This window comes from Denticeps clupeoides, chromosome 11, assembly GCF_900700375.1.
Source record: "Denticeps clupeoides chromosome 11, fDenClu1.1, whole genome shotgun sequence".
In the NCBI taxonomy this organism is placed as follows: domain Eukaryota; kingdom Metazoa; phylum Chordata; class Actinopteri; order Clupeiformes; family Denticipitidae; genus Denticeps; species Denticeps clupeoides.
The window spans coordinates 3,869,821-3,892,187 of NC_041717.1; the positions used below are offsets into that span (position 1 = coordinate 3,869,821).

The window sequence follows — 22,367 nt, forward strand, 5'->3', positions numbered from 1 at the left end:
GTACTTGTTACTGTAGGGGCAGTGGTGACCTACCAGGTAAGGAAGCTGACTCGTTATTGGAAGGTTGCCGGTTCGAATCCTGAGCCGCCGAGGTGCTACTGAGGTCCCCTTGATTTGGTTGTGTCACCGTGTGCAGTGTTTCACAATGACAATCACTTTATTGACATGGTATGTTGCAACAGCAATAAAGGGTTCTCGTCAACCAATCACTAGCAAATTAATGACAGGAAAAATCACATTTGAGGCAAACTCCAAACTTTATTTATTATGATTTTTTTATTCCCTGGAGCACTCAATGTTGTCAAAGTTACAAGGCTTTTCACATTTGAATGGGTGAAGAAAGGACAGTGTGACAACATAAGTGAGAAAGTGAAAAGCTGAATATAGAACCTTTGTCATCCTCCACAATGGTTAAACAGTTGTGACTGAATACACAAACAATTTTGTACAATTTTATATATCTTTAAAACACTTTAATGTGGTAAAAATAAAGTAAACCATTGAAGGACTAAACCTCAGGGTCCTACATTCAGGATGAGAACAGATTGAGTGTTCCAGTGTTCACTGGCTCCTACAAAAGACAAAGACAGATGCTGTGGTGTTCACCATAACTTGCTTGAAATTTATCTAGAATTTATCATGGCGAGAACATGGCAAAGGCTAATAAATGTAAACATGTATAGCCAAACAGACAGTGATTCAATATTGACAAGGTTTCACAGTAGCTTGAAGGCATATATTCTGTATAGTGAGATATAGTGCATAGGTCTCCAGAACTGAGAATTCAGCTAGGAGAAGCAGATTGGAAATGTGATTTATTCATCTCCTATATCATTAGTTTTAGAAAGAAACAGAGTCAGAGAAAAAAAAACAAAACAACAAAAGCACCACTGCAACTCTTTTTGACCGTACTCTCCTATCACAGCTGCAATCCAAGCCAAAAGCACAAACTTTTTCTCACCACAATCTCTTCAGTGTAATACTGATCTAGCTTTATAGTTTGATAACTATTAAAGTATGAATTGAATATCCTTTGCAAGTATGCCACGTTGTAAGACGCCCTGGATAAGGGCGTCTGCCAAATGCCGTAAATGTAAATGCCTAATAAACCTATGGAGAGGTGTAAAGGCTGTTCCATTGTTCAGCTGCCCTTGAGATGTTTTTATGCTGCTAATGAATAATCCTTTGGAAACTTTTGAGGATCCATGAAGAAATCTAGGCAACACTGGTAAAGAAACATCAGCTTCATCTTAACACAGACTCCCAATAAACCAGTCTCTGGGCATCTAACAATCCAAATCCACCTGGAGCAACCTGTCCGAAAAGAATGGGCCCAAACCAAGTTCTAATAGAATTGTTACTGCAGCAAAAAGTGGTTCTCCCAAGTATTGTGTATAGTGTGTTAAATATCAAATATAATTAAAAACCCAATAAAGTATTAATAAGCATCAGCTGGTTCGGAAACAACAACACCGTTTTGACTAAAGTTCCATCGTTTTATCAATAAATTATAATATTATTATTATACAGTTTCTGAAGCGACAAAGCTATGCAGGTCAAATGGAACAGCATTCCATTTGTAGCATTACCTGATCCAATGGATTTTCTATAATGCAAATAGATAGCAAAATGATTTGCCACAAATACTGCATATAGTCAAATAAATCAAACAGGTGTTAAAAAGGAAAGGCGTGTTTGTGTTTTTCTTTATTATAACTGTATGGTATGACCAGTGCATGGAGAAGTACAAAAAAAAAAAAAAAAAAAAAACATAATTGAAGTATTTCTCAAAGTATCATATTTGGACCCAATCAATTCTGTGCATTTATTTAAGATGCTATTGTAGCAATTAAATTTGGGGGAAATATACCCCAGTTTCTGGGGTACAAAGGTGTCAAATACATGACACCCAGAAACTGTTCAAATGTCAAATTTTCTGATGTCTGCTCACTCAACAGCATAGAAGCACAGAACAATATTTGTGTATTTATGAGAGAAGCTAGAACATGGAAGGTGTGAACCCAAAATGTGCTTCAACAAAATATTAGTTTTACGGTGTGCATACTTATGCAACCAGCTTACTGTTTTCTTATATTTTTTGTAAATTGTTTTTTTAATCAAATTGTAGAGTTTACACTAGTGTTTTTGGTTTAATGTGAATTTGAGTACAGGAGCAAGCAGATCGAACAGCATTGTAAGTAAGAAGCAGAAATTCTTGACGCCCCCCTTCACTGTCATGTTCCAGTGTACACTTTTTATACACACTATACCTGAAGCCTAGCGGTCGAGGACCTGAGCTTTGGAAGCTCTGATCTTAGAAAAACAATGGTTCCAGTGTAGTAACAGCTGGAATGTTGAATTTGTGGTGGTAGTGGCCTAGTGGGTAAGACCCTCGTCTATGAACCAGACGACGCAGGTTCAAATCCCATGTACTACCATTGTGTCCCTGAGCAAGATACTTAACTAAGTTGCTTCAGGGGAGGTCTGTCCCTCTAACTGCTGATTGTAAGTCACTTTGGACAAGGGCGTCTGATAAATGCTATACATGTAAATGTAAAGAATTGAGACAACTCCTTAAATATCACTCAATGCCAGTTAAACGAGGACACGCTTCCTTAATGTTTAATAATCTTACTTAATAGTTTCTTTAAAAAAACAGCACTGCATTGAATAATACACACTTAGCTTGGCAAAATGCAAACTACTCCTAAAATGATAAATAATGCCAAAAATCTTTATATTATTTAATTGCACACTTTCTTATTATCCCCCATATGACACACATGCCCCAGAACCATGCCGAAGACTGTAAACTCTATTTTTTTTAACTGTGTAATTAAATCCCCAGGAAAGTCAATTTAACCATTCATTAGGGTAAAAAGTTAATATTATGCATATATTTAATGTGAGAGGGATAGCTGAAAAGTACCAACGTGATAAAGGCTGCTTGAAGTATAATATTTCTAATTCCTAATGGGAAGGGGACCCAAGTCACTAAAGAAATTATGCTAAACATAAGGTAAAAGAGCACACAGTCTGCTTTCTTGGGTGAGATAAGCCATTATTACCACTTAAAAGCAGGCAATTAGGGTCATCAAATCAACAAGTATGTAACATTCAGTTGTATAACCTGTATAAATGGGGGTTCAAATTTCAGTCACTTTAGCGCACATTCCCTTTAATTAATAATAAAAAAAAAAAAAATACAAAAGACACCCACTTTTTTCAAAACAACTGATATAAAGTGGGATTCTGGAAGTGAGGTAACGGACTGGCTGCAGACTGACTCCTGGGTAAGGGTGAGTAGAATAAAATCATGATGCTATATTGCTTCATCACATGAACAACACAAATCACTGTGTGTGAACAAACCTTTTGCCCTTAAAGAAATCATTTGGCCTGTCCTGCCATGTCTTAAGCCACTTAGGGAAATCCACATGATTTTACTTAAGAACTAAACAAGCTATGAGGCAATTCTGTAAGGATTTATTTATTTGGGCATTTATTTAGCATAATGCCTTAAAGAGTACACATGGTTTCATTATTTGTGAACATTAGCTTGTAACAGCTACGTTTTTTTTTTTTTTTGGCTGAAGTACTCATCTCAAGGAAAAGCAGACACTTATGCCACAATCTACAGTACAGGGCAGCATTGGTGACTTATCTGCCTTGAACTTACTTTAGAGTCCTGCCAAGCAACAAGCATGATCAGATTTTTTATGACGACGTCTAATGAGACTTCCCATAAAAATACAAAATTGCAAGGTTTGGACATAAACATCGCTGTTGGAGAAATCATATGAAATATGTGCATAAAAGTTAAAATATTTTACATGTTAAAAAGTGCAGATTCTCTGTATTACTGTTGTTACATTCATCATCAGCTGTAACTAATGGTACCGGTCTCACACATACACTCCCGTACCCACACAATTCCCTTGTAAGAAGAGACAGAGCTGTGCTCTGATGGAGTTCTAAGGTTTCACCGTCCCTACGTACGGTTTAGTGTCTGGAAGATTCTGGAAATTTGGAGCATCACAGGCCCTGTCTCGGGATCGTTCATCCACTGAGTGCTGTTCAAAGGGTTCTCAAGCATGTCTTCAAAAGCTGTAAAGAAAAAAACAAACATTTAGCCTACTTACCATTACCAGTCACCTGAATCTAAAACACATGATTTATCTTTTCGGAAAATATGATCCATCCTACAGTAATATGTTTGTGCTCACTCAAATGACTAATAAAACTTAGTGACATTCAGATAGCAATTTAATGTTAATAGCTAGTTAACATGTTATAAAGTATACATAAGTAGCATTAAAAAAAACTATTATATACAGAGGTATGACGTTAAATGTTCCTCTACCCAGGAGAGTTTTCGGGTTTGTCAGGCCAAGCTGCACAACAGGGTTCTCTAGTATAGCCTGAAACAGAGGACTGTTGGTGTCAATTCCCTTGTCCAGGTCTTCAGGGGAAGGTTTCCTGTCCCCAAGCAACCATTCACACTGCAGGAAATATCAGTAGCCAGTAATTAATTAGGCTATACTTTGAGAAATGAGAGAAGAAATCAAGAATCAAGAAATCAAGCAGTATTTTGGATATTTCATTCACTTATATAACCTTTACTTGGATTCAATATGTTCAATTGCTTTTTCTGACATTTCCATATTCTTCTCCTTTAGTTTACAACCAACTTACCGCAGCATCCTGCTGGTTATTATTGACCCGAAGAGCATCGATTACCTCCTTCTCATCAAATCCCATCTCCATCAGTGCAATGACAGCCTGAAGAGAAAAAGAAAATATGCCAACTAGTAGAAAAGAATCACAGTATAAAAATCACAGCTTTTTATAATTAATTTGTAGGGGCCAATAAATTTGTCTAAAACAGTACCTCTAAAGTGTGACAAGGAAAATAATTCTTATTTTCGTCCCATTTGAATATTGTAATTAATGTATATAGTTGCTGATTAAAATGCATCCAGTAGTCAGCATGAACTACTGGTGATCTAGAGACAACTGTATACATCTAACATGTATATAATATTACAAACCATACATTTTAATTATGATTGGTGATCTAGAGAATGCGGCATTCAAACACCTTCCACATGCTAAATCATATAGATGGTCTGGTCTCATCCAGAAAAAAGAAAGATGCACAACTTGCAAAGAAAGTGAGTGAGTGGAAACCTTGAGTTAAATTCCTGAACTATTCCATTCTCCCTGAACCATTCTTTTAAAACTAGGTCCTGACTTAATATATTGAAATGTGTCTTCATGCAATTATAAATATATATAATAAATATATTTTAAATATAAATCCATTGGTGGAAAAGCTTGGTCATTCAGTACACTGAACCCAAAACCAGACCAACAGAAGCAATTTGCACATTCAGTTTCAAATAGTGACTTTTTTTTGGCACGGCAGTTTATTTATGTTTATGCATCATGCCAAGTAACATAGGGGGCCTTGTTCTTGCTTATGGTGCCTTACCGCTGAAAGCTAAATTAGTTGACCCCTTCCCTGTTGTCCGGGAAGTGTCTAAAGACACATGCCTCCATAAATTAAGATCTCAGATCATTTCTACACGCCAACTCACCTACATGGAGTTGTAACATAATTCTTCTTTACATCGTGGGTAAAAAACTTCCAAAAACTGCTTGGGTACTGAGCCGTACTACAATGTGCTTTGCAACGATCCGTGATCATAGTAATAAAACCGGACCATACGGTCTACACAACACACACACACCCGTGAATCAGGCCTGAATTCCCGTTTCCGGCGAATCCTTTTGAAGATCTCCGTGAGCTCGTCCTGCTTGGCCTCGTCAGTGCTGGACTGGGAAGATGTCCGTAAGAGTGCATGACGGGCGGCAGTGGAAACGGCACTGGTAGCGGCGGCAGAAGCTTCAGCTTCCTGAGTGTCCTGACCGATCAGTGGGATGTCGGCTGTGGGGTCGTCTACGTGCTCGATCAGCCAGTCCATGGCCTGAGTTACCGACATACTACAGAGAAACACACAACAGGTAAACTTAACATCATTGCATATTTATGCATAAGTGTACTGTGTTCTCTGTAGTAAGAACTGTAACCCTGCAAATGTTAATAATATTTATACACTGTAAACTGCATGCCTTTTCTGAAGGTTAATGTTATTACATACTAGACAAAAGGTAAAATAATGTTTTTGATCGCACGGTCCTTATAATAGACTCTATACAGTCCATCATACTCACAAGTAAATTATATTTATTCTGTATTCTAGAGTAATTTTTAGATAAATCTTTTGATTTGTGATTTTTTCACTATACTGTTCCAGATGTCTAACTCTGACTTACTGGTTAAGGCGCAGCGCTTTTATGGCTCGGCTCTCAGGGAAACCCATCTCAGTTAGCTGCTGCAGTGCTGCCTCATCAACCCTTTCCTCTTCGTCTTCATCCAACATAGCTGCCACAGAGCCAAGAAACAGGCTGTCATGCACTGTTAAGTCATCGTAACAAACTGCATAACAGTCAATTTAACATCACATTCTGCGCAAAAGTCTTTGTCGTCCAAACACTATGAAAACGGTCAAGATAAACGTAAAAGCAAACATACACTGATCTTATAAGATGATTTCAAGATGATATTTGGTGCCTAAGAACCATACAGAATAGCCTACACTGCAATATTACCATTGGCTTTTTTGAAAAGTTCCACTGCATCGGGGTTCAAAGCAAGGAGTTTCTGGGCCACTTCAATGAGCGAAACGAGGATCTTTCTTAACTCAGTCTGAAACTGCTTAAAACACAACAAGAAACAAGTAGAACAGAGATCAGTGAAAATGAAATAATGCAGGGTGAAGCCGGCCTGTAGATGTACTCACATCCCTAATGTTGTGCTGAGTAACTGTACGGTCAGTGTGTCTAGTGGACAAACTGGCTGTTGCTTTCAGAATGGCTTCTTTATCCGGGGCCTTGCTCTCCTGCTTCTTCTGGTGGTGAAAGGGTTCACAGTTAAGAGGTATGAGTTCTTCTACTTTCAGACTGGGCTGAGCAGTTGTAATACAACTCTACCTTTTCATCTGCTGCTATGTCAGACATCTTCGGCGGAGTTGGCGGTGGTCTCTTCTTTATCAGCAACAGCACATCTGCAAGCACAACAAAGGAATATGAAAAGATATCTAACACTTAAAGCACTTGCATACTTATTATGTTTCCTTTAGAATTAAATGTTTATGAGATACCTTTATCTTTCAGGTTTTCATCCGCCACAGTTTTCACTTCTGTAAGAATCCTCTCTGATGCAGCATGGATGAGTTTATGGTGTGTAAGTGTTTTAGGATCTTCCAGACTCCCGTGTACATACTGTGGGGGAAAAAACACACACACAAAACGGATTATGACATCCAATAAAAGTAGAGCTGTGCAACATGTCTTAAATGTTCCATGATATGAAAATGTAACATTTATGTAACATTAATACGAGTTCCCCATGTCTGTCCATGGTCCTGCAGTGGCTAGGAATGGTGATATGTATAAAGAGTGCCTTGGTCATTTTGCTTCACTGTTCAGACGGTCGGATCTGGAATTTGACCCCTTATGTAGTCACAAATGGAAGAATGCCGACACCAAACGTTGCCAAAAGTTGTGGTTGGTGAATGGACGTAATGCCCCCTCAACTTCTATAGTCCGCTCTCCTCCTCGTCAGCATTTAAAGCTACAGATAATCAAAGTGGCTGTAATTCTGCACCAAGGCTGAATTTCGGAAAGATATTTACGGTATTAGGGGACCAATAACACCGATATAGAAGCAAAAAAACAAAAAACGTTCATGTCAGGCGACCTTTAAAGCTCCTTCAAAATTACATTTCACTCACTCACCATCCATAACTGCATAATCATAATGATATTTGTGGCTGCTGGAAGCCCCTTCCGGGGCATTGGGAGCAGGGTGGGCCACCAGCCCACTGCAGGGTGCTTACACACCATTCGCTCACACCTGTTGCCAATGTAGAAGCAACAGTTACTCCTAGTTGCACGGCGGGAGGAAACTGGAAACCCCAGAGAACACCCGCATCCGTACGGGGAGAGCATGCAATTTACATACACACATTCAAACTCACGTCCCTGGCCGTGGGAGGCCACCATGTGGGCAATTAAATTATAGATGTGTTTCACTGTAACGCGACCATGCACACTGCTTGCGCCACCCAAAATAACTTCCCGGTACCTGGGAAGCGCAGTGGTGACGAGGACGACGACGGGGGGAAATATAAGCGATGGACAAACGTGTCCATACAAGGGCAGGGGTGCTTTTTCAAATTTCACACTTCCCAGACCCGTCGGTGGGACGCCGTTCAGCCACCCAGACCCCAGTGTCTGGTATCTGACCGGGAGCTAAAAATACCACCGCGCACCAAGCTGCTAAAAATACTTCATAAAATGGCATTTTCGACAGGGCCAGAAATGCTTGCGGGTTAGTGCTACAGGCAGCAGCTAACAGCGCAGCGACTGCTCGGTCAACTCTGGCAAGGGTAAATATAATGCACTTACGTGTTTCAAACATTTCTCTTTCAGCTTCTCAATGGTGGTGTCTTCTGTGACCTCCTCCAGCCACTCCGTGCCATCCATGGTACAGACGTGGATCTTCAGCACTTTGCCAGCGAATATCTTTTCCTCCTGCACAAACATAGCTGCTTCCGAGCTGGATATGCTAGCCAGGATAAGTGGCTGCCTGTGTCAATGTTCGCTAGCTAGCTAGCCGTGATGGTCATTTAGCTAGCGACTCGTTCAGCAAAGTGGGCAACACAACGGGAGCATGCCGCGTTTATTCTTGGAACATTTTGGAGCGCGTCAACCCGGCATAGCGTAAACACCCCGGCTATTACGCCTCTTCGCAAGGCGCCTGCTGCAGTGGGAGTCGGTGCGGTGTCGTTCCTTGGCGAACAATTCATTTCCACGAACGAGCTGAGTCGGTTCTTTGTCGGCGAGCTTAATATCTACCCTCATTAATTAATGTTCTGTCAAATAAAACACCGTTTGTTTTGTTGGGCAAAGCCAATTTTGTTTGTTGTGACGAATCATATTCTTCATATATCACCGAATCCTCGGCGTGGTTATAGTGAAGTGGGATCCGGATCACTCGGAATGAGCCAGAATGCCCAGGGCTTTCTGGAAAGGAAGCGGAAGTCAATTTGTGGAGGAAGATTTCTTACGGTTGCCCTCGCTGCGTTTTTAGCGTCGCATTCATTATGTTCAGTGACAGACGCCGTTTGTTTGCTTGTTCGACAAGAATGGTTATAAATTGTACTGAAAAAAAAAAAAACCCTGTTATGTTTGCTCCTCTTCCGATTGACTATTTCCTTTTTTTTGGACTTCATGGACTTTGTGTTAAGAGAAATATACATGTGATGGAAAATGTTTTTACCTGGCAACATTTGTATAGAAGTGAGCCTAAATTTAACCGTAAATATGAGAAAAAACGAATAAAATTAAATAAAACAGCACAACAAAATACTACCTACCTGAATAATGTGTATTTAATACAGTAACAAAACAGAACAAAGCGTACATGGCTTGTAAACATGACAGCATCACAGCTGGAGTCACATATATACAGAATGAATCATTATTCTTTGCTCTCGATATTTTGAGCAAAAACTGTCTGGTTGTTTTCGGGCAGACCTCATCTGGCCTGATCTGGTCTACATGAAGTTACGCCAAGACATACACGAAGTATTCCAGGTACAGAGTGTTTATTCTTCCAATTCCGATTCACCCGTTTGGCAATTTCTTTAAGCCTCTGTCCTGCAGTTAAGCAACACACACAGACACACACACCCAACCTACAACATCATGACTCACATCATATCCTACTATATACATACAAGGAAGAAGCACTGACAAAATCTTAAAGGTAAAATACTAATTCTCGAAATATATAAATATGCAAACATTTAGCTGTTAGTTAGTATATAGTATATACATTTCTTTTCATGAACCTCTACATACGCCTCAGGTTGGTGCCCGTCTTCTCGAACCGTCCACGCAGCACACAGACAACGTTCATTAAGAAATTGGTCTCCTCATTTTTTTATGAGGTCCGCGACACGCACTGGATGCGTGGGGTGAGAAATGTGGCGTTTCTGTGGAAATGGTCTCAGGGAGCCCACTCTACGACTCTGTTTCTACGTTCGCACCCACCCATTACCCCGCCTGCGTCTGTTTTCCATGTTCTGGGAATTCCGTCGCGGAACGGGACGGGGCTGGAAATGTTGCTGTCTGGGACGCGCCATGTGCGTAACGAAATAAAGTAGCGCAGTAAACCGGATTAATGGACGCCATTCGGCCGCGCGTCTGAAGAAGGGACCGGGCCGAAGCGATAAAACTGGTAAGATGTGAACTCCGGTTATTTATTTGCCGTTTGTAGTCGTGGGACGCTAATGCTAACTGCTTAGCCTCAGCCCGTTAACCAGCTAACGTTACGTCAGTTCTAACCTATTGATTAAAGTCCATTTTCCCTTTCACTTCACCGATAATTTGGGGGAATGTCGCTAGATTATGTTTACTTATATACATATATATATTTTTATAAAATTAGAACCAACCACTCGTGGCCGAAGGAAACCAGACTGATGTGATTTGATGGTGCGCGGCGTTATTATCTCTGTTTAGTGGAGTTGGGAGAACCTGCTGGCTTCAACCTGCTAGACCAGATTTTCAAAACCTCTCATTCTTTTACTCATTCATGTTAAAAAATCACACAATTCTGGACGTTACCTTGAAAAATTTCAAGGAAAATATGAAGGTTATAATTAAGGTCTAAGTAACATATAATTTTGGTGTTTTATTTATTACATGACAAAATTAATTTCTTACTACGTTATTATGTAGAATAACATTTTATGGAGAAATTTTTCATAATTCACAATGTAAAACCTTCACGTTTTGAACACATTCTGCATTGTGATTTACATAAAGAACGATAGTACATATCGGCTCTAATAATTAGAGGAATCCCGAGCTCATTTTGCAGAAAACTCCTAATGTGTAATTCACCTTCTGTTGAAGCCTCTGAACATGCAAACTCGTCGCGACTGCAGTTCATTGCTGTTAATGACATGAAGAACGCAGCCATCAGCTCCACACTTGATTAGGTGACGGTCTGAAAGCTACAGAAGTAGAACTCTGTGCGTCTGTGTCTTTTCAAACTGAAGTCTACATAAAAAATGTTCTCAGCTTGACCGCAGCCAAACATGTCAGTAAACTTTATTTATAAAATCAGTGTAAAGAAAACAACCACAACATGAATAGGGTAATAATATTGCAAATAAGATTTTGCACAGATATTCAGATATAAGATATTGCACAGATTATTTTGTCGGTGAGTTTCTGTGGGAGTCAAGAATTGTGGGGGGAAAGAAATCAGTGTTACCGACTCTTCCAGTATAGGGCATTAATGTGGTTGGCAATTCAATTTAAGAAATGTACTCTCAATTATCTAATGCATCTGAGGTAATTTACAGTAAAACTCGTTCATGGCTGTAAATAAGATGCTTTATTCATATTTAATGAAAGAAGGGGGTATAGTGTTCATTAAACTCCCCACTGTGTTTCCTGTTCTCCCATCCCACGCACTTTTTCACTCTGAGACACACACACACACACACACACAAAAGCACACAGTGGCCCTGCAGCTGTGGGAGAAGAAATATGAAGACTTCCCAGAGACCTAGTTTTCTAACAGGAGACACAAACAGGAATTAGTGTTTTTATTTTGTGCTGGGCAGTAATCTCATGTCTGCAGATTCCCCAGGCCAACAAAACATGGTGGGCTACATATGGTAAAACATATTTAACCTGAGTCACATGATCTTTACTTTACTCTTACTGCTCTAATATGAGCGCGCTGTGGTCAGTTTTAGTGCACACGCTACCCTTAGTGTTTCTCTCAAAACGCAAATATTGTAGATTATAATATACATAATGAAGAATGTAAACATTTAAATAGCCCCATGGACGCGTTCATTTCATTACATTTATACGCTTACTTATTTCAAACTAAGTATTTTGCATGAGTGAAACTGCTGGGGGGGAATCACTCAGTTAATCTTCAATCTCATCTACTGACCAGTTTATTTAATTATTCCTTTTTATATTCAACAGAGTGTATGAATTTTTGCAGAACACAGACATTATTATCAGAATGGAAGTATATCAGTTGCTCACATCTAGATCAAACTCTTTTACCTTGTGTGTATGTGGGTGTGAATATGCAGGAATAAAGATGCCTCTCCTTATCACTCGCAAATTTAGTTACATGAAGCACGATGATATCCAGGAGGCCGTAAAGTTTTAACGGGTATTCTAGATTGCAAACATGATCAGAACATGTCTCCCGACATGAGAAATATTGTAAAAATGAAACCGGATATTCCAATTTCCAGAAGTGAAACATCCTCTGTAGCCTGTGTGACAACTGCACACAGTTGAAGTTGTTGTGGCTATTAATTTAGCTTACTACTGTAATATCACTGTAGTTAATTGAAGGCACTTACTATTAATTGATATTGAAAGATGTAGTTCATGTGTGACTACATATTAAAACTGAAATTAAAAGCTCTTGGTGAGTTATGCTTACTGGAATGGGATGCTGTGCAAACATTGTTCTTCACATAGAAAGTGAAAGGAAAAGATAAATAAATACCTTTTGACCCCATGTTATTTTATTTTTTTTAAGAGACTTTTTTTTTTCTTTTTTCTGGTAACCATGTCTCTGTGGTCTGAATATGAAGTGGCATAAATTGTGATTTATTTGGTGTTATGGCTTGCTCCCCTGTTCTAGCGCAGGTTCATTTCTCCACAATGTTATTCAAAATAGAATAAGGTGTGCCCAAGTCCTATTTATTCACATTCCAGCTGTGAAACGTTCCGGTCTTTCAAGTTATTCTTTTTTTGTTCATCTTTTATTGCTTCAGTCTTCATATAATGCTTGGGGGCAGATAACATCGGCTTTATTCCTGATCCAGATGACTGAAAATCTATTGAAAAACCTCAGGAAGACTTAAACAGAACAATTAAAGCTTGTGCAGCAGAAATGAAATGATTCACAAGGTGAATTTATGAGTTTTAAAAAATCCAAATGTAATACAATTTGTCAATGCTTGTCATTTAAAAACAAGTAAGCATCGTGGTATTGCAGCCATAAATAAATACTTGTCTCATTTATATTTGAAATGTACACAGTAGCCATTCCAGACTTAACTGTGTTTGTGCGTGTTTATTGCAAATCTCCCCTTTACTTCTCAGTCCCTTCAGTAATTCACAATGCAGCAATAAGTGCAAATCCATCCAGCCCTGAATTCAGGCAAAATCAGGCATTCCCCCAGAATGCCAGCGAAGTCCTGGAGGGACTAACCCCCAGCAGTATTTTCACGAGACAGCTTTAAAATGAACAAGTGGTTCAATCATTCAGTCTTTTGTGTTCAGCCTGCTTGATGTGAGCTCAGGCCTCTCCTCTGTGTTTGTTCTCTCTTTGTCCGGCTCCTCTGTAGTGAACTCTGCCTGCGCGCTGACTAAGACTCTGGATTATCTCTCCCTGGGACATGCTACTGCGTTGCATTGCCCTTTTTGACTTTGTGTGATCAGTTATTGGAGAGTACAGGTGCATGCGCCTGTCCTCTTATTTAAGAAGGATTTCAAGTTGCACTAAAGAATAATTTTCAGTATCTTGGCAGCCTAAGTGAGCGTAATCGTAATGGATTAGATTCTCGTGACAGGCCTGCACCACGCCCGGTCATTTTCTCACAACCTCTTATTTCTCCTCCAGTCTCTGGCAAGATCTGGATTTGTGGCTCTTGGTTTGCTCCCAAAATGTACATTTGGCTGAGCTGGGTCATGCTTGTGACCTTGCAAGTCAGAAAAGGTCTCTGTCTTGAAGGTAAGAACATGTCATTCTTCTGCAAAAGAAATGTAGGCAAGCCTAATATTTGCTGTGTATTTTGAAGTAAAAGTTGATTTATATGCTGTTATTTCAGAACAGGCTGCAAATACTAGGATGCCAGCATATGAATTATATATCAGAGTTACAGTAAACGTCTCACTGGTTTTATTGTGAAGCTCCATGATGGGGAAGGCGACCATCTGGTCACCAAACCTCACTCCTAAATGGCTATGATTGCTAAATTATTCAGCACTTTTCTGTTAAACGGCACTATAATGTGGAGGTCATTTATGTGCAAGTTCTTGTGTCTTCAATATTCTGTGCATTAGATGTCTGTTTTGTCATTTGACTCTTAACAATGTCCATATATTTTCAGACTTCCCCCTGTCACAGGCTATAAAGCTGGAGAAAGATCTAGATTCACATACGCTGTATATTAAATGGAGATGTGCCCATCCTGGTCTCTATGATGTAGAGATCTACAGAACTGAGTTTATGGAGTCTGTGTTTAATGTAAGGAGCTTCAACTTTATTTAATTTCAGATGCATTGTTTATCCATTTTTTTAAGATGGTATTTCATAGTACATTGAGAGTGCATACAAATGTAAAATTCAATAGTTCACCCATATGAATACTTGAATTAAAGCTCTAATAATCTGCACACTTGGATGGATGTGGTCTCAGAAATGAAGCTGAAAAATGTTTTTTCACCTGATGAAACAGAAAATTAAGACAACATATAAATACAAATCAGATAAAAAACATTATGCTGTCTGCAGGAGACAGTGGAGGCACGATGGGACAAAAATAATGGCCTCTGCCAGTGGACCTGGACTTCTCAGTTCCCGTTGGAATGCACGTCCCACTCTGTCCGAATCCGTTCACGAGACCCTCTTCATGTCGGGGAATGGAGTCCGTCTAGTATCACAGAAGGTTGGCAGGATGAACGATTTTTCTTTTGAAAGATATCTACTGTATGCAGGCTGCATGTCCACTTTTAACTCTCCATGTTCCTACTGCTTTTTCCAGATTTATATACAGGCCTTAAGCTTACATTGTTACATTTTTGAATAAATAACATTTAATCAAGTTATGAAGTTCCTTGTAAATCATTGTATTATTCTCCCTTTTTCCAGGAAAAGATATTCCAAACAACTCCAAAATTCAGGTGTATCCACAGGACAAAGTTGTTCTGGTTGGGAGCAGCACATCCTTTTGCTGCATTGTGGGTGAAGGTGATGACTTTGTGAAGATGATGTATGAAAATCGCAATGAGAGAGAATTGAGGCTGAGCAGGAGATCTTATGCCATCACCCGGACCAATCAGTCAGCCTCTAGACCCTCTGGAAATAATGTTGTATGTTCCTCAAGGGAAGCCATGTATGGTGCAACCATATTTGTTGGATGTAAGTAAGAGTGTAAAAATGGATGGGAGAATTTTTGGTTAATTGCTGCATCTAATCACAGAATTATGCCTAGTTTTGAAGAATATAATCAATGTTGTTTTGAGCATGAATTCAATAATCAACGTGTAAAACATAATTATCAATAAACACGAGAACATCATAATGTGATTTTGTTTCTCCATCTAGGCTTGCAATTTAACAATAAAAAAAAACATACCAATTCCTTTTCTTGTAACACACACCAGCTATAAGGTTCCCTGACATAATATTGTATCTGAAGTCCCTTTCTGAAATTTCTGTAACAGTTACTGTAAGAGAAGTAAACAGGATTCACTTTTCAGGTTAATCAATGTATTTGTTACCCACGTTGTAATTTATGAATTTCTTGAATGTCCATTTAGATCCTCCTGGTGATTATGATTTGACATGTGACACACGAGATCTGGAATCAGCAGAGTGCCAGTGGAAAGTTGGTCGAGATACACGCCTTTATGGCAGAAGGAAGACTCGCTACACCCTGAATGGACGGTACTTACTGCCCTTACAGCTACACATAGGATAACATTTTCAGCAGTCTTACTTGATATTATCCCTACTGTCATTTTGAGGAGTGTGATAGAACGGCAGTTTGTATTATTTTTGTCAATGTTTAGATTAATTATTTAGCCATATTCCGATGAATTCCTATCCCATCCAGAAACGTTTCATCTTCAAGAAAACAAATCCAGACTATCCAGGTGGGGAAGTGGGAGTCTTCTTGGATCCTTGTTGCTGAAAATCCTCTTGGTAATGTGGAACTCAGAGATTCAGCTCAGCTGACTGACAGAGGTGGGACCCAAATTCCTGAAAAATAAAGATTTGAGTATAAGTATATTACATTATATTATATATGTATCCCATTATATATGCAGTCCATCCGGTGGCTCCTGGGGATTTAAAAGCAGGAAATGTGAATGCTTGGAATGTCACCTTAGAATGGACCTGGCCTTTCCCGACGTATAAGGATCTACCCTTGATCTGTCAGGTTCAAATAACAGCAAATGCTCACTCAGACATGGTGAGACAATGTACAGATTCATCTTCATTATAGACATATTCTACCTATTAATCTTGTTATAACCACGTATTTTCAGAGGAACTTCTCTAGACCTGGTCTGTCACAGGTTTCTCTGCTGGATTTGCAACCTTATGAAACATACAGGGTGATTGTACGTTGTGGCTCCCAAAACAACTTTTGGAAGTGGGGGGACTGGAGCCCACAGATCAGCTTTCAAACCAAGATGGACCGTGAGTAAGATTGGACTGAATATTGCTGAAATGACCACTGGGAGGCACTGACAGATGAGCCCTGTTATTTTTTTTTTTTATTGTTTTACTGACAGGTCCTGAGGTCCCAGATATATGGATCTGGATGAAGAGTGCCAATGCAGGATTCGTGTTGTGGAAAGTAATAACATTAAAAATATATGTGTGTACTGTTGGCATTATGTTTTGGAATTTGTTATAGGTCTTATTAGACCTATATCAGTTTTAATCATTCCTGGTTAAAAAAAAAAAATCCAAACTTCTGAAAACAATGTTAATTGTTGATTATAGCAATACAGATATACAAATATGTGATGTGTGAAACTATAGAAGCGGTTTGCTTAATCATTTGTTTTTCCTACAGCCCCTGTCTAGAAGTGAGAGTCATGGTGTCATCACTGGGTATGAGGTGACACAGGAGCGGGCACCAGAAGATGGACAGTGGACATACGTCTATCCCATGAGTCAGCGCAATGCCACTCTGATTCTTCAAGACAACAGCAGCCAATCTGTTGTGTATGTCCGAGCCAAGAACTCAGAGTTCCACTCCAATTATTCCCGCCTTGCTGTTCCAAAGTACTGGCCAGGTAAGGAGTGCATGTTCTTATGTTATTATTGAAATGTTATACTTTATATGTGTGTATGAATTTAGGGTCTGTTATGAGCTGTTTCAATGTCTACAAAAAGCAAATTACAAATGTAAACACTTAAAAGTGGTCCAAAGCCACAAGTTCTGCAAAATATTTTAAATAGTTCAAAATAGTATATGAATTGCAGACACCGAAGACCCTGTGTATGAGGTAGCAGTCAGGGATGGTGGCTTTGACCTTTCCTGGCCTGCCTCTGCCAACGGGACCCTTGGTTATGTGGTGGAGTGGGTTAACACAGCCTGTGGTTTGGATTGCACTGTTGACTGGCTGAAGGTTCCAGATGGAAACACCAGTGCGAAGATTCCATCAAGTACGTGTGACAGAAATACAATGAAGTGTGAACAGTGAATCTTTCTTCAACACCTCTGGCTTTGATGCATGGGGCATAATGAATTTGTACTTTTCAGGAGACCTCATTGCTGGAGTAAGGTACACTTTTTCACTGTTTGGCCTCTCTGATGAAGGTTGTGAGCTGTTACAGAGGTGGCATGGCTACAGTAAGGAGATGGGTGAGTAGACTTCACTGCACAGATATACAGTTTGTTACAGACGTGATTTGACTTTCGTCTCTGTCTTGACAGTTCCTGCTCAGTCAGTGTTGAATTTGGAAGCAAATCAATACAAATCAAATGTGCAGCTTACGTGGGGGAAAATTCCATGCACAAGCCAACGGGGATTTGTCCGTGGATACAACATCTATCTCGTCCACATCTCCAGCCTCCGTTTCTTGAGTAATCATCTATCTCATGTATTCCTGTTTTTCGATATTAATTGTGCATTTGCAGGTTTTACTGCATTGCATAAAAATATAGAGCTACATACTGGCAAAATAGCTATAAATAGTTACTTATGTATTTAATTGATTTTAATTGATCTATTTTTTTCTATTACCAGCAAACATTACAGATCCAAATGTCATGAGCTACACAGTGAAAAAGCTTAGTCTGAGCTCATACAAGTTCACTGTTAAAGCATACACAGATGCGGGGGAAGATGGAGGTGCCACTGTGTCGGTTAATCTGGGGCCTTACTGTAAGTAAGCATATGGCTTAAAAACACTTAAATCTCTCTGTAAGTTAACCAATAAATGTCAAATGAATTATTTTGTTAAATAAAAAGTACTTAATTTTCCATATATTATGCAAATAATAGACATTCTTACTGAATAATAAAGAGGGACTTCACACCACTAATGGACATCTCTTTCATTACAGCTGATTTTCTCATTGTTGAAATCCTTGTTTCACTGGGGTCCATGAGCCTCTTCTTTGCTTTAATAGCTGGTGTGTGTTACAAGAAAAGGAATTGGTATGTTTTTTTTATTGTTAAATTGCAAGCGTAGATGGAGAAACAAAATCATTCACTTTTGACACAGTCTTGATTTCCTTGTGTCGTTATAGGGTCAAGAAAGCTTTCTACCCTGACATACCAGAGCCTAAGCTTCCTGATGAATGGACAGCAACACAGGTGATGCTGTGTATAGTGCTGATTTATGAAGCATTTATGGTTTAAAGCAAAAATGGATTGCAGCTTGTCCAAACGTGTTGGAGCTGGGGCGGCATTTGATTAGAATGAACTTCTGCAAGCATGCATTTGGAATTTGAATGCCATTTGTTCTTCCCCATCCTTCACTAATCAAGATTTTTCTGTATGAATGTATTATAATGCATGTGTCACAGGCCACATCTCATTTTATATAGATAATTTATTATAGTGCTGAAAACACACAAACTACAGATCCCATAATTCAGTGCGTACTTTGCTGACAAACTGAGCGCCCTATGCACTGATTTTGCACGGCGCTTTGGTGAGCTGCTTTACAACCCATTTGATGTCAACATTAAAAAGATTGTGTTCGGCAAGGCAACTGAAGCACTGCATTATGGGATCTGTAGTTTCTGTGTTATCGGTCTGACCTGACCTTAATAATAGATCTATATAGTGAATATGGCACGCTGGCCATGGGTTTGACACTCCTGTGTTATACCATCTATGAGGTTGTGAGTTCTATGCAAAGATAAATCACCTGACTTGAAGATGTGTCCGTTTTTTTATCCAGGCCCCTCTTGAAGTGAAGCCGTCACCTCACAGCATGGTCCAGATTATGGAGAGGCAGTGGGACTCGGGGAAAGGAGGTCTGTGTACAGTGCCGGAGAATGACGAAGATGGATCTGGGACCGGAAACGAACCAATGGACACGGATTCTGATGAGCCACCACTGCTGCAGTACTACAATCAGGTTGTGAGCAACAGCAGTGAGGTTCACCCCGGCTCAGACTCCTCCTCATCCACCAGCTCCTTGGCATCTGCCAACACTGATGTCACTTACACCGGCATCCAGATCTCAGGCTGCTGCTACAATGCAGCGACCGAGGAGAGTGCCGAGTGCCCAGGGTCTTACCGGCCTCAGATGCTAAGCGAAGGGTGCCAAGAGGAGCCTCAGGCTGATCTGGAGAGTCCTGGACTGGCTTCATTCGGAGGCTACAGGCCTCAGTGCTCATGGAAGGTGGACTCAGCAGAAGCGCTCAGCTTTGATAGTTCAGTTGGCAGCCCAACGTCCGTCAACTCCACCCAGTTTCTCATCCCCGATGTGTCTACTGAGGACAGCAGGAACACGTCTACAAGCAAATGGTTTCCCAGCTTCCTGTCTGGGAAAACCATGAAGTAACTGTCCCTGCTGGTGAATGCCCTGAGCAGTTTCACCTTCATAGATTCAGTGTTGGGTTGTTACTAATATACATGTAAGCATGTTTAAACCATATTCATTTTACTTAAGACTGACACACTACTCACGCTACATCAATGTTACTGACCTCTGATCTGTTCTTTACTACTGACAAGACAAAGACTTTGTGAGCAGTCTGAGAATTGAGATTTCTTAGAGAGTGTCAATGTTTCACTTATTGAAAAGTCATGGGTGGTTCAGTTGTGTGTACAGGGGGAGATACCAATTTAATAAGCTATTGTTATATGTAAATTCTACGTAAACTTTATATGTTGCAGCGAAGGCCTCAAGATTCGTTGTGAGGTTTCCTGGTAGCGCCTCAAATTTTGGTCTATTTTGGTACCGCCTGCTCATGTCAAGCATGTCTGGGCAGGTGTTTCCAGGAACATGTTTGACTGGTTTCTTGGGTGGAAAGAGAACACTACAGCATCTCCTTCCCACGTTGGTACACCTAGTATTCAGCTGGAAAGGCAGCTGGCCTTAATTCACTTTTGCCTTTTAAAATGCACTTTTGACCGTCAATCATCAGGAAGCAACTTTGTCCCAAAGATCTGAGGTGAATGGTTCCAAAGGTCATAAATATTTAAGTAACTGGGTCAGTTAACAAAATCATTCGCAGTAGATTTATTTCCATTGTGAAATTAATTTCCTTCTATCCAAATGTATCTACATTGTCAGTGTTGTCATGTTTTATCATGTTGTGTTTTGGCAGCAGTACGTTTAAGTGGCATTACTGAAAAATATGTGTATATAATCATAATATATTGAAAGAATACTACTGTCAAGGCCCATGCAGTATATTTCGCTAACTGCTGTTACAGTTGAGATTAAATCACCATATGAATGTGATGGTGGTTTCTCAGGTTTAGTACGGTTTCGAGTACTGGTCTCATTATTATGTGGAAAAAAGCATATTTTTCATAAATATGAGGGAAATAGCTGCAAATATTCTGCTATTCTTCCAAGCATTCAGTAATAAAGTTTCAAGTACTACTGTGACAAGTCCACGTAAGACCTGGGGATGCTACACAGAACAGGAGTTTTCAGATCGATTCATTTAGGATCCACGAAACGGATTAACCAATTGGAATGCTCCTTACCTAATTTCTGATTAGACTGTCATGGTTTCCAACCTCAGTTAACCCAGCTATCTGAGAAATCATTTAACAATCCCCCTGGATCTTCCTCCAGTCCGTACCTCCCAGGAACGGCACTGTGCACCCTGAATTTAGATGAATTGAGAAAAAAAAGTGTTGAAAATTAGAATATTGTCTTAGCTCAAGAAGGATTTTTGAGTGTGTATGTTTATGCACATTTATGGGTGTGTATTTGTGTGTGTGTGTTTTATCAACTGTGAATTTTGTGCGAGATTACACATTATGTTCAAGGCTAAGTCACATCAAACTGGAATAGTTTGAAAGGAGGTACGATATTTACACATTGTACATTATTAACTGATGAATAGAGTTTATGGCAGGTCTTCAGGACTCTCACTTGCGTTTAGTATATATTTTTGAGAAATTCATGTAAAATGCAGAATAATGGATGCATGAGCAGAAGTAAATTTGCGAAATCGGTGGTAGACTCCTCTTGCCAGTATTAACTATGCTTTCCACTTACCTTTACTACTTTATTTGCATAACATGTAAAAACATATATTCTAATAATTGTAGCACTAGCACTATTGTATGTTTTTGTAAAACTAATGCAGCTGACCGCTACTTAAGTCTGTAAAACACTAAGTTTCTTCTGTGCTGCTACAATGTAATGGCCTTATAGTCAGATGTGTTATCCAAAAGACTAGTTATGCAGTTTTTTTTTTATGAGCTTTTTCATTGAAACAGCATAATAGCTGTAAAATTGCAGCATATTCTGTCATGCAATAAAATGGAAAAGTGAAGTAATGTTCTGTGATGGTGCATTATTCTATAAATAGCAATACTAGGAACCTGCTGGAGCTTGAACCAGGCACCAGTTGAACCTGTATCCAGGCAACTAGGCACAAAATTAGATGTGTGATAACAGCAAGGTAGCTCTTCATCTGTGTTTAAAACAGTTTAAATTAATAAAAAATAATGTATGTGATATTGAAAGCTATATAATTATTTGCATATGTACTTTTTTTAATTCATCATGTGTTTAACATGTTCACTAAATGTAGCTGTAATATTAGTATGAATGGAAATGACAAGCTTGTGCAGTACCTTTATTTTACAGTAGCAAGTTACATACTAATAATAATCTAATAATAAGTACAAACAGTCACTTTAATTCTGATTGGTTGCACATATTGTGACTGTGTGGCAGTGTTGTGCAACACATAGACATTTTATAATGTCGATTTCAGAATGTAAAT

At 39.4% G+C, this 22,367-nt stretch overlaps 2 protein-coding genes and 1 long non-coding RNA gene across 6 annotated transcripts; 1 reads left to right on the forward strand and 2 right to left on the reverse strand.

The window, feature by feature from the left end:
• Positions 1–3,474: 3,474 nt before the first annotated feature.
• Positions 3,475–9,105, reverse strand: ubac1 (UBA domain containing 1). 4 transcript variants are annotated; one of them, XM_028996256.1, is made up of 10 exons: positions 8,536–9,105; positions 7,227–7,347; positions 7,057–7,130; positions 6,867–6,971; positions 6,676–6,781; positions 6,340–6,448; positions 5,754–6,006; positions 4,696–4,782; positions 4,364–4,502; positions 3,475–4,107 (listed from the first exon to the last, which is right to left on the reverse strand). In XM_028996256.1, exons 1-10 carry the CDS (start codon positions 8,671–8,673, stop codon positions 3,992–3,994), a joined length of 1,248 nt encoding a protein of 415 aa, XP_028852089.1. In that variant the 5' UTR covers positions 8,674–9,105; the 3' UTR covers positions 3,475–3,991. The 4 variants fall into 4 exon arrangements, with proteins under 4 accessions (XP_028852089.1, XP_028852090.1, XP_028852087.1 ...); XM_028996257.1 differs by having other exon boundaries at positions 4,364–4,421; positions 6,867–6,974; positions 8,536–9,104; XM_028996254.1 differs by having other exon boundaries at positions 6,867–6,974; positions 8,536–9,101.
• A 398-nt stretch (positions 9,106–9,503) lies between these two features.
• On the reverse strand, positions 9,504–10,140 carry LOC114799527 (uncharacterized). The gene is made up of 2 exons (XR_003751250.1): positions 9,994–10,140; positions 9,504–9,789 (listed from the first exon to the last, which is right to left on the reverse strand). It is a non-coding gene; the product is annotated as an uncharacterized LOC114799527 (long non-coding RNA).
• A 51-nt stretch (positions 10,141–10,191) lies between these two features.
• On the forward strand, positions 10,192–21,915 carry lifra (LIF receptor subunit alpha a). Its single transcript, XM_028996258.1, has 18 exons — positions 10,192–10,372; positions 13,811–13,921; positions 14,301–14,437; positions 14,705–14,858; positions 15,062–15,331; positions 15,733–15,859; positions 16,029–16,159; positions 16,243–16,388; positions 16,465–16,618; positions 16,714–16,778; positions 17,001–17,223; positions 17,414–17,596; positions 17,694–17,795; positions 17,868–18,017; positions 18,181–18,318; positions 18,501–18,594; positions 18,687–18,753; positions 19,346–21,915. The coding sequence occupies exons 2-18, from the start codon at positions 13,855–13,857 to the stop codon at positions 19,952–19,954; spliced, it is 2,817 nt and encodes a 938-aa protein (XP_028852091.1). The 5' UTR covers positions 10,192–10,372; positions 13,811–13,854; the 3' UTR covers positions 19,955–21,915.
• Positions 21,916–22,367: the final 452 nt, after the last annotated feature.

What these genes read in the sequence shown, in the direction of transcription:
- ubac1 (XM_028996254.1), bottom strand. Translation starts at nt 8,673, where the DNA reads ATGTTTGTGCAGGAGGAAAAGATATTCGCTGGCAAAGTGCTGAAGATC. An exon ending in ACTTTTCAAAAAAGCCAATG is followed by an intron (nt 6,449 to 6,675) that starts GTAATATTGCAG and finishes GCTCTGTGGCAG; the next exon opens with CTATGTTGGATGAAGACGAA. An exon ending in AAAGCGCTGCGCCTTAACCA is followed by an intron (nt 6,007 to 6,339) that starts GTAAGTCAGAGT and finishes GTTTCTCTGTAG; the next exon opens with TATGTCGGTAACTCAGGCCA.
- lifra (XM_028996258.1), top strand. Translation starts at nt 13,855, where the DNA reads ATGTACATTTGGCTGAGCTGGGTCATGCTTGTGACCTTGCAAGTCAGA. An exon ending in CAGTGCGAAGATTCCATCAA is followed by an intron (nt 17,597 to 17,693) that starts GTACGTGTGACA and finishes TGTACTTTTCAG; the next exon opens with GAGACCTCATTGCTGGAGTA. An exon ending in TGTTACAAGAAAAGGAATTG is followed by an intron (nt 18,595 to 18,686) that starts GTATGTTTTTTT and finishes GTGTCGTTATAG; the next exon opens with GGTCAAGAAAGCTTTCTACC.